Source organism: Bubalus kerabau, chromosome 5 (assembly GCF_029407905.1).
Source record: "Bubalus kerabau isolate K-KA32 ecotype Philippines breed swamp buffalo chromosome 5, PCC_UOA_SB_1v2, whole genome shotgun sequence".
In the NCBI taxonomy this organism is placed as follows: Eukaryota; Metazoa; Chordata; class Mammalia; order Artiodactyla; family Bovidae; genus Bubalus; species Bubalus kerabau.
This window is the reverse complement of record NC_073628.1, coordinates 90,486,811-90,503,085: the sequence shown is the minus strand read 5'-3', so window position 1 is coordinate 90,503,085 and position 16,275 is coordinate 90,486,811. Positions and strand designations below refer to the sequence as shown.

The window sequence follows — 16,275 nt, the reverse complement described above, 5'->3', positions numbered from 1 at the left end:
TGACTATAGGAATAAAACTAGGTAACTGTGATAAAATATGGGGTGAGCTGAGAACACTAATTTGGGAAATGACAGCACAACAGAGCATCTAATAAGTATTAATTTCAGAATAAAAGAGAGGTGGATATATAATAGAATAAAAATGTAATAAGGCCAAAAGGGTAAAAATAATCTAGTTGTTTTACATAGGAAAGGAACGGAGTAATAAGGAGAGAAATCAGGTTAAGAATTCCAGTGCTGATTTTGTCTCTGATGGTATCATCAAAGACACACCAGAATGTTCCTGCTTTCCCATCTCAACATTGGGTCATTTACCTCACAATACTGACCTTGTCATTTGCTTTCAGTAGGTGCCATTTACAAACGTCAGTGACCCCTAAGGTTTTGTACATCTTTGAAATTCTTAATATCCAAGTGCTTCTTTACTATTTTGTCAAAAGGTGAACCCTACTATTTGGGGATGCTCTTTTTTGGGAAAGACACATTGCTTAGTAAATATAAACAAAAATCTGGGGACTTCAAGAACAAAAATTCATCCCTAACTGAAGGTGAGACATCTTACATGTCAACTCAAGGGAGAGGCCAAATTACTTGTTCTTTAATATTAAAGCACTGTTACTTTAAAATAAAGAATTTAATGTTAGCTACTAAGCACTTTTCCTTTGGACATGAGGATGGACAAAGACATGGCAAAGTTTCACAAGCCCTACAAAATTAAAGTTGCCAAATAGTGGAAAGAAGCTATTGAAATCACAAGAGGGAAGATGTTTAACCAAGCCAATTTTCAGGCCCATCACCAACCTTACCAGTAACTCTAAATTTAAATTTGTCCTGTTAACTGACCTGTTTTCACTTGGATTCTACCTCTTCTTAATGTTAACCTTTTGGCTCTGTACCTGGGCCCTTTTCCCTTGTGAGTTCCCACTATTTTGCTCTTAGCCTACATTTACCATATTTGACTTGGTTTTCTGACTATCTTTGGTAGGTACTTCAGTGTTCCCTCTTTTGACATAGCTCCAACCTCCTTGAAACTCAATTCTTGTCACTGGGCATACATTTCAACCCAAGGACTAGCACACACGGTGTCAGTTAACTACTAACTGGACTGAACTAGATGGCTTGGACTGTCTTTTTCTTTCCTTCCATCATTCACTCAACATGTATCAAACACCTATTATATGCTGTATATAATTGTTAAGCATTAGGGATATCAATGTAAACAAAGATAGGTATGCTTCCTCCTTCCTTGGAACTTATGACCTAATGGTTACACAAAGAATCACATAGATAAACATATGATTAAAACTGTGATAAGTATTATGAAAGAAAAGAATGACAAGAGTACAGTACCTGGAATACAAAGAGACTTAATTTTCACTGAAGAAAGGTCTGTATGAACTGCTACTAGTTGTGTTTGAGGGTGATTAAATAACATAACCCTCTGAACTCTGAAGTAACAGTTGAGCTGGGTATTTTAAAATTAGTGAAGTGAAAGACCACCAATTATGAAACGATTATACTTTCTAATATCTGCTTTTTTTTTAGTTGTATCATACTAATTTTTGATAAAGAAAATAAGACATCTAAGGTGTAAACTTTCCATTCTCACTTAACCTTGGTTTAATTACTTAAGGTTCTTTAATAAGAATCTCTAGTTCATGTAAAAAATGTTTTAAAGACAAGACAGCTGACAGTTCTAACAGTGAGTTTGTTGGTTAAGATTTAAAATAATTTAAAACAGTGCTAGAAAAATATCACAATTTATGGTGCCAAAGAAGTAAAATAATTAATAAATTACCTTCTATCTCTATATTTCTATGATTATTTCAATATACATGCACTTCACATGATCATCATGAAGTTCCATAAAACACCCAAACCATCGGGCAGTGCTGTTTCAAATAGTCTTCCAGCAGCCTGGCCACTGGTTCTGAGGTTACTGGGACGTTTCCTTTTTTGTCTTATATGTAAGTAAACATCATGAATTCTCTCTTTCCTCATTCAGGGTACCTTTCATTTTCTGGGGATCAGTAATAGCTTTTAACTTTGATTGTTGGCTAGAGTGAAAATAGCCACAAATAATGCAATTTTATGTTCAGGGCTTACTTTACGCATAAAGGAGGTAAGAAAATTGGTCCTATTTTGGCCAATAAGTTATGAGGATCATTTTCAATGTAAAAGGATTTGCACCTTTTAGAAAACTGAAATATATTAGAAATCTTGGCATAGAGCGGATAGGGCTAGAGAAAAAGAGAAATGAAATTGTCTCAATGTCTTAATATTTGCAGATGGGGAAAATTAACTAATTTGGATCCACTTTGAGTTTTAATAGCAAAGATAATTACTAAACCAAGATGCTTTGACTTATAACACCTTTTTTTTTTTTGTTCCTCAGGGTGCCTGGATTAACACTTTACATATGCAGTACCATCCTAATGAATACTGAATAGGTTATTCATTAAATGAAACAGATTCGACTTTCTACATAAATCTGTTCATATGTGATCTCCTTTTACATCTCAGAAGAGATAAGAAAATTCTTTCCATTATTTTTGGTCAAGGGGAAGGGACTTTAAGAACTAAAGAGTGAAGGAAGTTTCTATGCTTTTTTATGTGGAGTGCAATATCTGGGATTTTTCTAACTGGTGATGGGTGGAGGAGGGGGGATGCTCAGCTCGCCTGGAGAATGACTAGGACCATGTCCGATGCCATGTGGAAGAAGCCAGTGCAGAGACAGAGCAGTGAAAGGAGACTAGAGAAGATTGAGAGAGAAAGTTTGCCAGCGTCCACGTCTCTGCATCCAGGAATATCTAGGCTAACTCCCTGCCTATTCCTAAGGTTTTAGAATATTCCTCTCTTTCATCTATTTTGAGCAGAGTTTCTCTTGCCTGCAAATGTATTGTACTTCTTACTTAAAACACTTTTGTGCTGCACTAAGATATGAATAGTTTATTCTGTTATGTAACACATTAAAATTTAAATTTCCACATTTGGCATATGGAAGTAAAGAAATACCAATCTTTTAAAGTATAAACAGCTATAACCATTGCATTAATAGCAGGAAAACTAGGCATTAATCATGAATTTGCTAACTGTTCTTCCAGGATGTGCACTTTAGCTGTTAACTAAGATATTACATACCATTATGTTCAAATGCAAGTAACAGAGGAAATAAAGATGATGAGACAGTAAACAACTTGCTGTTGTTTTGAAATGTGGGTTCTAGAGTTATAGGAAACGATCTGAAGTGTGGCTACAGTCACGTAAGCACAAATGCTTTTGTCATTTTTCCTTATGTTTTGTGTTGTTCTAGGACCTCTTCTAGCAATTGTCATACAGAAGGATGATCTTATGTGCAACTTGACTGGACCATGGTGCTCAGATATTGGATCAGACATTATTTCGGGTGTTTCTATAAGCATGATTTTTGGGTGAGATTAAAACTTAAATAAATGGATCCTGAGTAAAGCAGAATATCTTCAATAATGCAGTTGCCTCCAATCAGTTGAAGACCTAAATAGAACAAAAAGACCTCCACCAACCAAGCAAGAGGAAATCCTGCCAACAGATGGCAGTTCTTCCCTGGATCCCTAGCTTGTTGGCCTACCTCAACAGATTTTGGACTTGCCAAGCCTTTTACAATCATGTGAGTTGGTACCTTAAAATAAATCTCTCTCTCTTTCTCTCTGCATACAGATATCTATATATCTCCTTATTTTTGGTTCTGTTTCGCTGGAGAAATTTAGCTATAATACAAACAAAGCCTGACTTATTAGAGTTAAAATTTTAGAATCAGATGAAGAAAATCAGGTACATAGTGCCCCTTAAAATTTGGCTAGATTAGGCTGATTTATTTCCACTTGTGCTCAGTTGTTAAGTCCTGTCTGACTCTTTGCCACCCCACAGACCAGCCTGCCAGGCTTCTCTGTCTGTGGGATTTTCCAGGTAAGAATACTGGAATGGATTGCCATTTCTTTCCCCTGGTATTTTTGCTTATGCTACATTATCATTCCTTCACAGAAAATTGAGGTTATACACTTTACTTATTTCTTTGTATTTTAGTAAAGTATGTTCAAATAAAAAGACAGATTTAAACACTGGTTAGCCCTACCAATTCAAAAGTATTTCAAATCAGATATACATCTCAGCCTACTTTTCACATATTTGACAAATGTATTTGAAATTAAACACTTAAATATAACATCCCAAACCCTGATATTCTTCAGGTACATATGCTAAATGAATACTTAAGGAACTCACTTGGTCTTTTATTCTTAACATATATGTCCTTTGTTCTATGACACAAAATCACAAGCAATATCATCACGGCTGAAACCCAAAGAATGGAACAGCAGCTCTCTCCACTAAGGGCAGTATCTGCTTTCAAAGCTGAAGTACAGTCCAGGGGTTCCACTTCCTTACCAGCCTCAGTATAGCACAGAGGGCAACCACACAGCTAAGAGAAGGAACAAAGGACACTTGCCAATTAACAGCAGAAGGCGAAGGCAGTTTCCACAGGTGGCAGGCTGGCCTCTGCCATTTCTGTCTAGACTCTCACAGAACTGCTTGCTCCTGAAGGACAGAACTGTGAAGTCTTCAGAGTATGTTGAAACGGTTTGTTCTTGTTGTCAAGCTATTCATTAATAAAATGGTGTGACAGTTTAGAATCACAAACCATTTAAATGCCCTTGATAACATGACTGAGTTGTGTCCCTCCCAAATTCCTGTGCTGCAGCCCACTCTGATTGCATTTGGAGATGGGGTCTGAAAGGAGGTATAAAGGTTAAGTGGGATCATATGGTGGGATCCTAATCCTATGGAGCTGGTGCCCTTAAAAAGAAGAGAAGGAACACTGAGTTCTCTCTCTCTCTGCCATGTGAGAACACAAGCTGGCCATCTGCTAGCCAGGGAGACAGCTCTCATCAGGAACCAAATTTACCAGCACCTTGGTCTCAGATTTCCAGTCTCCAAAACTGGAAGAAAATAAACTCCTATTGTTTAAGCTCCCCAGGCTGTAGTATTTTGTTAGAATAGCCAGAGCATACTAGCATATATATATATCACACACAATTTTGTCAATTGTTATATACTAGTATATATCACATACGTACACACGTTTCTTTTGTTTGCTTGCTCAATATGTGTACTCTCATTAAGACCGTAAGTTATGGGAGCAAGGCCATGCCTGTTTCATTTATTTTTGAATAATGAAAGGCCAGTACATACCCGGCATAAAGTAGAGATTTGCTAAATCTGCTGATTGAATGGATCATTCCAGTTCCTAGCCAAATATGAACTAAAGCACAAGTGGTAATAATTCTAAAGACAAACCAGTATGTGACTTAGAGTCCTATAACCTTTTATATAAAGTAACATTATTGGTGAAAATTAAAGAAAATCCAGTACTTCTCAGTATGAAAAGCTGTATTTATCAGAAGGTGAGAAAATCAGTATTCTCCAATTGTTAGGAACAAGGGTATGTATGCTATCTGCATCCTGCAGGACTTCTGTTTTTCTCTAGTGGTTTTAGTGCTATACAGCTCTGCTATTAGCTCTCTAGTTCTACTGTTATTGATTCACGGGAAATTACGCTACCAACTAGACCAATAGAGTTGAGCTCCATGGTTCCACTCTTTACAACATTTCACTTTGCTATGACAATGTTTTTATACCATTCAGTGAGGGCTGATGGTATCTGAAGAGCAACACTGAAAACTAATGATTTTCAAGTTTTCAAAAACAATGATGCAGTGTGAAGCACTGGTAAGACACCATCACTGAGTACAGAGCTACAGGGACAGTGTAAATTTATTAATCTTTAAGTTCTATCTCATCAATTCAGATACTTTCTTGTGTGATTCAGAGCACATCTCAGCTGGTGTCTATAGTGGAAACCAGACACAAAGTAATATATTTTGACCTCTTCAAAATTCAGGAAGCAGTGAGAAGTGACTTAATGCACTCTGGGGTAGCTGATTGCATGTTTGAATTTGGTACCACAAAGCTAGCCCCGGTACACTAGGCCACGCTGTGAACGGAGGGTGAGAGGAAATGCCTAGGGCTGATCATAAGAGAGAGGGGCCAACAGGCTTGCTGTGGTCTGGCTTTGCCTCTTTTTCTCAGAGATATGCTAGGACCAAAAGCTTTTGAGCACCTCACCTGAATGGATTTTATGGCACTTTTTCTGTGGCTTCTTTATCCTAACATCAAGGTAAACAGTTTTAAAAGAACAAAAGAAAAAAAAAAGGTGCGTGGACCATAGTGGGGCCTTTGACTATAATGCTTATTTCTAGGGATGGAAGAAAAAGACATTAAGAAATTAGACTACAGAAAAAACTTAGTACCTGCTGCCTGGACACATATCCTAGAAAACGCTGCATAAGTAAAAAGCTATGGAAGAGAAGGTCTTGAACTCTGTGGAATGGTTTGATCTAGTGGCACTGACCTTTGGCTGTGTCCTCAGAGTGACTACTATGGGCCAGATAACTTTATGTGCATCATTTTTTATGGAATAAATATAAATATCTTCTATATTTACCATCTGAGCCACCAGGGAAGTTCAAAACGAATCTGTGTGTGTGTGTGCTAAGTGGCTTCAATCATTTCCGACTCTTTGAGACCCTATGGACTGTAGCCACCAGGCTCCTCTGTCCATGGGATTCTCTGGCAAGAATACTGGAGTGGGTTGCCATGCCTTCCTCCAGGGAACCTTCTCAGCCAAAGGATCAAACCCAGATCTCCTGAGGCTCCTGCACTGCAGGTGGATTCTTTATCATTGAAAAATATCTTCTATAATAACTGTCTGAGCCACGGGGAAGCCCAAAGAAAAAAAACGCCTTCTATATGTATGTGTTACTTTAAAAAGTATAGGTACTTCGGCTATGTGTTTTCAAAAGATTGTATTAAACGTCATTGAATTCAGGATAGCACTTCGTTTTTGTTACATACTTCCTCATATAAGAGATCCTAAACCTATTGCCACGATCCTATAGTTATGCCACAAAATTTTGATATTGAAATGTGGTCTTCATACAGTACCTATAATTAAACATCTTTATGATGATGTCTTTTTCTTCAAATTTTTCTCTAACAATGCCTGTCTCTCATGAGTACCGCTTGTTCTCAGATAATCTCTATTTATTTTCCCTCATTTCCTGGGCTCTGAAAGAGACACCTTTTCTGCTAATGGCTCTCCTCTCAGCTCTCCTGTCACAGCCACCTCCACACCTTGAGACCTTGGCATGTTTGAGAATCAGGACGGGGTCTATTTCCTGGTGAGAGAGGAACTGACAGAAGTCCAGGGCTTGAACCTCCAGAGTTTCTTCTAGTCAAGTAACAAGGAAGAGCAGGGAATAAGCTATAAAGGACTCATGAAATGGAAGAAGAGGGTTTTTTGTTTGTTTTTTGTTTTTGTGGTTGACGTCCTCTAAATGAGGCAGGAGGTAGATACTCCCCCAGCTCCCTACAGGGTAAAGTGACTGGAGATTCATTCCCTGTGGACTGAAAATCCAAGATGAGAGTAGCAGGACAATTAAGTGGGGAGGCAGGGCCCTGCCAGACCACATATTTCTCATTCTTGAAGTCAGGAGACTTCCCTGACCACACATGCACAGAAAGGCTCCTTGGAGGCCAAAGGGGAATGATGCCAAGGGATGTTCTACCCATACGCCTTTTCTGTGAAATCCATCTTGGCTAAGAGATGTGTGCACGCACATGGGAGGGTCTTAGATATACCAAATATGGACTGTGAACCAGGCGAATAAAAATGATTGGCCAAAAGAAACCAGGAAGAAATTCCCCATAAAAGTAATTCAAACTGCAAAGAGGGTGTGACTCAGGGACTCTCCTGAGTCTGCCCATGTGTCTAGTAATGTACACGTAATGTACTCTCTAAATAAATACTTTTTTCATTACTTTCCATCTCAGGAAATTAATTTCTGCAAAGCTGAAGGGGCAGGGCCCTTGTCACTGACCACTGGTTTAGTGGCTAGGATGCTGTGCATTTACTGTTGCGACCTGGCCTCAATCTCTGGCCGGGAAACTGAAGCCCCACTTTAAGCCACTGCAGGCCGAGGCCACCTGAGATCATACACAGTACAACACATTGCAAGATCAGCACAACAAATGTTGATTTTACCTTTCGTGTTTTGTGTGGATTTCTCATTCTGGATGACTTCTTAATGTCCACTTCAGTGGTATTTACACATCCAGGCTAGAAATGGAAAACAGAGAGACAAAGAAATCTTTGGGTGTAAAGTTTCTGATGTGCACATTCACTCTCCAGGGCCCGAGTAAACGCTGTGATGACACAAGCCCCCAGCAGCCCTGTCCAAATGGCCCCAGCCTCTTCTCTGGGCAGTTATCCAGTGAGAAAATGCACTGCCTTCTTTGACATCTTAAGTTTAAAAGTCTTCAGATACCGTTCGAGAATAACTACCAGAGAAACAGGAAAAAGAAATACAAGAGATCTGCATGTGAAAGTGAGTGTTAGCTGCTAACCCAACAGATTTAGAGCAAGGGTATCCAGAGACCAAATAAGGTGATGCCCCCAGCTGATATCTGCATCCAGCTTCCCTCAGAGTCTACATTATCTGGATGAGATGACACTTATTAGACGGTGGTGTGCATCTCCTAAGTTAGAAAATCAATGGCATTCAGCCGAACCAGCTCAAATCCCAGAGAAATTTTTCTACAGGGATCTATGACATCCAGTGACTTGGAATATTTGTTTGTCTGTAGACAGAATGTGCAGTGGAGTTAATGGTCAAAATGTGGAAGATGAAGAAAGCAACTGGTAATCAACAGACCATGCTTCTTTCCAGAATTCTTTTCTTTTTCCTTTTCCATAGACAGGTGAGCCCCTTTCAAACAGGGTGGGTTGGAGGAAAAGTTTGGACAGTTTGCTCCTTGATTTTTGACAACCACAGGAATATCATTTTGCCACATTTATTTTTCTGTTGCAAAGAAACAAAGAACTCTAAAGCTTCTTTCTTATTTGGAGAAGAGAAAAGGAGGGAGGGAGAAAGAAAAAGGAAGAGGTAGAAGGAGAAGGAAGAAGAATAGGAAAGAGAGAGAGGGTGGGAGAGAGAAAACACAAATCAGGAAACAGAAGAAAGGAGATTAAAAATACTTGAGATCTTAAATGGAGAAAGGTCCTTCAGTTCAGTTCAGTTGCTCAGTCGTGTCTGACTCTTTGCGACCCCATGAATTGCAGCACTCCAGGCCTCCCTGTCCATCACCAATTCCCGGAGTTCACTCAAACTCATGTCCATCGAGTCAGTGATGCCATCCAGCCATCTCATCCTCTGTCGTCCCCTTCTCCTCCTGCCCCCAATCCCTCCCAGCATCAGAGTCTTTTCCAATGAGTCAACTCTTCACATGAGGTGGCCAAAGTACTGGAGTTTCAGCTTTAGCATCAGTCCTTCCAAAGAACACCCAGGGTTGATCTCCTTTAGAATGGACTGGTTGGATCTCCTTGCAGTCCAAGGGACTCTCAAGAGTCTTCTCCAACACCACAATTCAAAAGCATCAATTCTTCGGCGCTCAGCATTCTTCACAGTCCAACTCTCACATCCATACATGACCACTGGAAAAACCATAGCCTTGACTAGATGGACCTTTGTTGGCAGAGTAATGTCTCTGCTTTTGAATATGCTATGTAGGTTGGTCATAACTTTCCTTCCAAGGAGTAAGCGTCTTTTAATTTCATGGCCACAATCACCATCTGCAGTGATTTTGGGGCCCCCAAAAATAAAGTCTGACACTGTTTCCACTGTTTCCCCATCTATTTCCCATGAAGTGATGGGACCAGATGCCATGATCTTTGTGTTCTGAATATTGAGCTTTAAGCCAACTTTTTCACTCTCCTCCTTCACTTTCATGAAGAGGCTTTTTAGTTCCTCTTCACTTTCTGCCATAAGGGTGGTATCATCTGCATATCTGAGGTTATTGATATTTCTCCCAGCAATCTTGATTTCAGCTTCTGCTTCTTCCAGCCCAGCGTTTCTCATGATGTACTCTGCATATAAGTTAAATAAGCAGGGTGACAATATACAGCCTTGACGTACTCCTTTTCCTATTTGGAACCAGTCTGTTGTTCCATGTCCAGTTCTAACTGTTGCTTCCTGACCTGCATACAGATTTCTCAAGAGGCAGGTCAGGTGGTCTAGTATTCCCATCTCCTTCAGAATTTTCCACAGTTTATTGTGATCCACACAGTCAAAGGCTTTGGCATAGTCAATAAAGCAGAAATAGATGTTTTTCTGGAACTCGCTTGCTTTTTTTGATGATCCAATGGATGTTGGCAATTTGATCTCTGATTCCTCTGCCTTTTCTAAAACCAGCTTGAACATCTGGAAGTTCACAGTTCATGTATTGCTGAAGCCTGGCTTGGAGAATTTTGAGCATTACTTTACTAGCGTGTGAGATGAGTGCAATTGTGCAGTAGTTTGAGCATTCCTTAGACATCACTTATCCTTTAGATGTGATTGGAAGTTAGCAGTTACATGGTTGTATTTCCTTTACTTGCAACTTTTGATACAGGATGCAGGGATCTCTGGTACTAGTTAAAATTATTACATTGTATATCTCTGCTCAATTTCTCTGTTTTCTCTCCACAGACTGAAAGATCATCAGTTCCCCTTGAAAGTGACTCCAGAGAAAATATGAAAGTGGAGAAAAAGAGTTTGAGGAGCTGGGAGGACATGGAGGCAAGGGCGAAAGGCAGCACTGATGTGATAGAGAAAGAAGTTGTTCTCCACAAGCATGGCAAGCAATAGGGATTAGCTCTTTGTATAATGAGAACCTAGGACATTTTTCTTAGAGAACCTTCTCCTGAGAGTACAACCATTGTGACAATACTCCACTACAATGTTGTAAGGGATAAAGAAGAAAATGAAGAAAGCATTTTTCTCTTGAATTGTTTTCTTTGTAGGTTGTGTGTGAAATATATATATATACTATAATACACTGCCCTGTAAACATTAAGTGAAAGTGAAAGTGAAGTTGCTCAGTCGTGTCTGACTCTTTGCGACCCCGTGGACTGTAGCCCACCAGGCTCCTCCGTCCATGGGATTCTCCAGGCAAGAACACTGGAGTGGGTTGCCATTTCCTGTAAACATTAAATAAACTATAAATTTGGTTTGCATATCTATTTAAGAATAGAAATAGCACAGCCAAAAATAAGTAAATAAATAAATAATTTATAAAAGAAAAGAACTTCCCTGGTGGTCCAGTGGTTAACAATCCACTTGCCAACACAGGGGATGCATGTTCGACCCCTGGTCCAGGAAGATCCCATATGCCATGGAGCACCTAAGCCTGTGCATCACAACTTCTGAGCCTGCACCCTGAGCCTGTGAGCCACAACTACTGAGCCAGAACTATGGAAGCCCATGTGCCTAGAACCCATGCTCCGCAACAAGAGTAGCCGCTGTCATGAGAAGCCTGCACACCACAAGTAGAGAGCAGCCCCAACTTGATGCAGCTAGAGAAAGCCCACACAGCAACAAAAGGCAAACTCAGCCAAAAATAAATAGTAAATAAATAATTTTTTCAAAAACAACAGAAGCAGCTGGTTTAGCACCATGATCTGCTTAGAAGTGTCAGAGAAAGGAAGAGCACCCTCCTGGGTGAGACTTATTTACTAACTGACACTGAGCGATTCACTTAAACTTTATCGGCATCAGACTGATCAATATTTGATATTCTGATTTAATTTTCTGTGGCTGGTTCTAGTATAAGTGTACATTAACAAGTCCCCTCTCCCCTACTACCAGCCATTCCATATCCTCTCTCACTGATGATTTTAATATGCAGCCAGGATTCATAGACACTTGCTCCTTGAAAGAAAATCTATGACAAACCTAGACAGCATATTACACAGCAAAGACATCACTTTGCTTACAAAAGACCATCTTGTCAAAGCTATGGTTTTTCCGGTAGTCATGTACGAATGTGAGAGTTGGACCATAAAGAAGGCTGCCGCTGCTAAGTCACTTCAGTCATGGCTGACTCTGTGTGACCTCAAAGATGGCAGCCCACCAGGATCCCCCATCCCTGGGATTCTCCATGCAAGAACACTGGAGTCGGTTTCCATTTCCTTCTCCAATACATGAAAGTGAAAAGTGAAAGGGAAATCACTCAGTCGTGTCTGACTCTTCGCGACCCCATGGACTGCAGCCTACCAGGCTCCTCCATCCATGGGATTTGCCAGGCAAGAGTACTGGAGTGGGGTGCCATCGCCTTCTCAATTGATGCTTTCAGACTGTGGTGCTGGAGAAGACTCTTTTGAGAATCCCTTGGATAGCAAGGAGTTCAAACCAGTCAATCCTAAAGAAAATCAATCCTGAATATTCATCGGAAGGACTAATGCTGAAGCTCTAATACTTTGGCCACCTGATGCAAAGTCAGCTCATTAGAAAAAGCCCTGATGCTGGGAAAGATTGAAGGCAGGAGCAGACGGGGACAACAGAGGATGAGATGGTCAGATGGCATCACTGACTCAGTGGTCATGAGTTTGAGCAAGCTCTGGGAGATTTTGAAGGACAGGGAAGCCTGGTGTGCAGCATGGGTCGCAAAAAGTCAGACAAGACTGAGCGACTGAGCAACAAAAATTCATAACCATTGATCTAGAAGTGACAAAGATAATGTTTTATAAATATTAAAGCAGTGTGTGTTCATTTCCCATTCATTTTCCATTTCCTTGCAGCCTTCTACTCCTAAGCTTATTAGAGAATGGTAGACACTGAAATTCCTTAAGCTCTTATTGATATATCAAGAGTCAAGCATGACAAGACAGATCATAGAAGATTTTCTTCTATACTTTAAGGAGTGGGATAAATGAGAATGTGATATACAGGAAAAGGAAGGCATGTCCCTCTGTAACTGAGGGGAAAAAGAGAAATAAAGGTAAGATGCAGCATCTGACATGTGTCATCATTTTCTTCCTCTGGAGAAGAAAGCCCAGGCAGAATGAAGAGTGATAGAAATGCCCAGTCAATTATGAGGGAGCCTATAATGTGTGGGTTGGATAGCTAGTCCCGCTTACCTAGAAGAATCACCACATGTCATCACACTCAATGTGAATCTTTACAATTGGAGTTGGCAAGAGAGATAAAACTGAGATAGTATTTCTCAGGGCCTGTAGGAAGTAGGCAAGAGATCCAGATTTTGTTGCATGCCTCAGTGGTAAAGGAGGCAGAAGTTTTGAGACTAATAGATGGATGGGAACCTGAGGTTGAGACAAGGCCAAAGTGTGCAGGGATTTTATGCCGGTATCACAAATGTCTGGAATACAAATTCCTGTGAGCACCCAAAGATGAGATGGTATTCCCATGATAGCAGTCCCAGGAATAAACTCGACTGACGTATCTAAAACAGAAATCAGAAAGAAGCCAGAAGAAGTCTTGTGGATGGTTGATCCTTTCTCCACTGTATGAGATCATATAAAAACAAAGCATTTATACTCCAAACTCTTATCAAAACTACCTTGCATAGAAGCAGGGAAAGGTGGAACAAAACCAAAAGTGCAATCACTTACCCAAAATTTACCTAGCAGATGCTTTAAATGATTGCATCATTACAGAGCACACACATTGAAGACTATCCTTCAAATGTTTCTGAGATAAATATGCCAATTATATTAAAAAAACACCAGAAAATATATTTTCTATATACACAAGAGGAGTCTGAACTAATAGAACTTGAAAGCTCCTTCTGTTATAAGCTAGAATTCTAAATCAATCTTACTTCATACCAAGTCATACCAAATGGGTATTTATAAATGGCCCTAGAAATTGTGTCAACCACTGAAGGCACGAAGTAGAAAGATATTTTCTCTTGTATAAAAATGTATCTGACTGCCCTCTCAAAGAGAATTTTCCTTTTCAAAGTTAAAAAATTTTGGTCTTTCAAATTTAGTTAATGAGCCCTTAGCAGACATCTAAAATTCTACTTGAACCAATTTTTAACACCATTGATCAGCAAATTAATGAGAAGTCATTGATTCTAAAAGTAAATATTATTAGAAGACTGAACCCTGAGGTAATGTCCCATAACTCAGCTCCCATTCCAGGCTAATGAAATATGCTAGTTCAAAATTTTTTGCTAATGGCACAATGGTTAAAATAATAAACTGAACCCGGGATGCATGTCTCAGTGGACTTCCAGCTTCCTTTCATTTCTAAAGAGCCCCTTAGGAAGCTAATGCTTAGACCAGTCTCTGGTATCTAAGCTTACATAGGGGATTCTTGAAGACTGAAAAAGCTTCAATACTCAAAGCCCTCTGGTGTATTCCTGAATAATTAATGTCATTTCAAAATAACTACTTTCAGAAATCAGGCACTGAAGTGGGTGAAATATGGGAATATTTCTTTGGAATTTTTAAAATAATAATTTTAAGAAAATTTATTTTTGTATCTAAATCTAGTGATAAGTGGTAAGGTATAAAAATGAATGTATGACCATACCTCAATATTCTGTTAATATAGTAAGGATGCCAGACAGATGTATCATCAGTGTGGGAGCCTAAGGACTAGGCAGTAGATGGCAGAGGGCATTACACGTCAAGAGGACATTCCAGACATCCATTCTTACGTGAATACTGCTGTTCCTCACCAATGTGGCAGGTAAAGATTTTTTAAAACTTTGCTTTTAAGTAAATTTGATGTGCCCCTTGGTTATTTTGAAAAGGCAGTTATCCTTTTGAAGCACATATAATATGTACCACTCAGTTCAGTTTAGTTCAGTCGCTCAGTAGTGTCCGACTCTTTGCGACCCCATGAACTGCAGCACGCCAGGCCTCCCTGTCCATCACCAACTCCCGGAGTCCACCCAAACCCATACCACTAGCTGGCAACAGATTCACTTGAAATGTTCAAAATGTATCTTCCCAATAAGACACAAATGACAGTACCATTACCAAGCAGGCACTCAGTAAAAATGGTCAAATATGTACTATTTTACAGATATAATGAAGTATACATTACTGTTGGATTTAAGAAATAATACAATTGCATTTACATTGGCCTAGAAAAGAACTATTTCTAGTGATTCAAAGGAGAATTTATTTTCAACAAAACTAACCTGTGTTGTAACACTACTATAATATTGTTTGCTAAAAGCAGAATTTAATGTCTTGGAACCCATTCCTGCAGGGGCAAAAGGAGCATACTGTTGAGAACTATTACTGACACAGTGCTCACTTAAGTGTCTTAAAGAGTTGCAAAACAGAAGCTGGAATTCTTGGTTTCACTGTTGACATTTTATTTAAAAGAATTTAAAAAGCACTTATTTCCTCTCATGACATAATGCATTTTTATTACCTGTAGCAGAAGGCACACCTGAGTTCAGGACAACTTGGGATACCTGAAGGGTTCTTTGATGAAGAACAGCACTATTAATAGTAATGGAGAAAACAACTCCTAAATTCAATCACTATGACTGATACATAACTGCAAAACAGTGTCCTAAGGGACGAATAAGTGGAGATTTAAGAATCAGGCAGCACATGGAGCTGATAGTAGAGATACACACATTCCTGGAAATTAAAAATTCAGACTTGACTCTGGGAAAATTAACATTTTGAATATATGTTAATTATTGGTTCAAACAAATACATTATTGAAAATGATTTGTCCATCTGTAACACTGTACCAGTTTTAAAAATTCAATTTGCAACATATTGTACCTCAGTTAAAATGATCCCTTATTCTTATACAAAGCAATTCTAGGTTTTTAAAGTGTTCAATCTCAGGATATTTTTTAAAGATCCAGTTCAAACTTTTCTTTCTCTTCTTGGGCACTTGCCAATTGATTTAACTTCTGATCCTTTCAGCTTGGCTGACCTACTCATTTACTAAATGCTACACACAAACTGAAAGAAGTTGTCTGTGGCTGGAATTCTTCTCCCCGTCTTTTGAAGGAGTTGGCTTTTTTGATATAATCTTTTATTTACTGGCTGTGCTGGGTCTTCATTACTGTGAGGACTTTTCTCTAGTTGGGATGAGCAGGGGCTACTTTTTAGTTGTGGTGCTTGGGCTTTTCACTGAAGCAGCTTCTCTTGCTGCTGCGCACAGGCTACAGAGTGTGCAGGCTTTAACAGTTGTGGTTCCCGGGCTCCAGAGTACAGGCTCAACAATCATGGTGTGTGGGCTTAGTTGCTCCGCACTAGGTAATCGAACTCCGAACCAGGGATCAAATCCAAGTCTCTGGCATTGGCAGATGGATTCTTTACCACTGAGCCACCAGGGAAGTTCCTGGAATTCACTACATTCA

The 16,275-nt window shown here is 39.5% G+C and overlaps 1 protein-coding gene across 2 annotated transcripts in view; it reads right to left on the bottom strand.

Moving 5' to 3' along the window:
• The window catches only part of RGS7 (regulator of G protein signaling 7), a 480,171-nt gene that overhangs the window by 30,162 nt on the left and 433,734 nt on the right, over positions 1-16,275 (bottom strand). For both annotated transcript variants that reach the window (XM_055582175.1, XM_055582176.1), the window contains one exon: positions 8,138-8,212. In XM_055582175.1, coding sequence (XP_055438150.1) covers positions 8,138-8,212 — 75 coding nt within the window. The remainder of the gene's footprint in view (positions 1-8,137; positions 8,213-16,275) is intronic.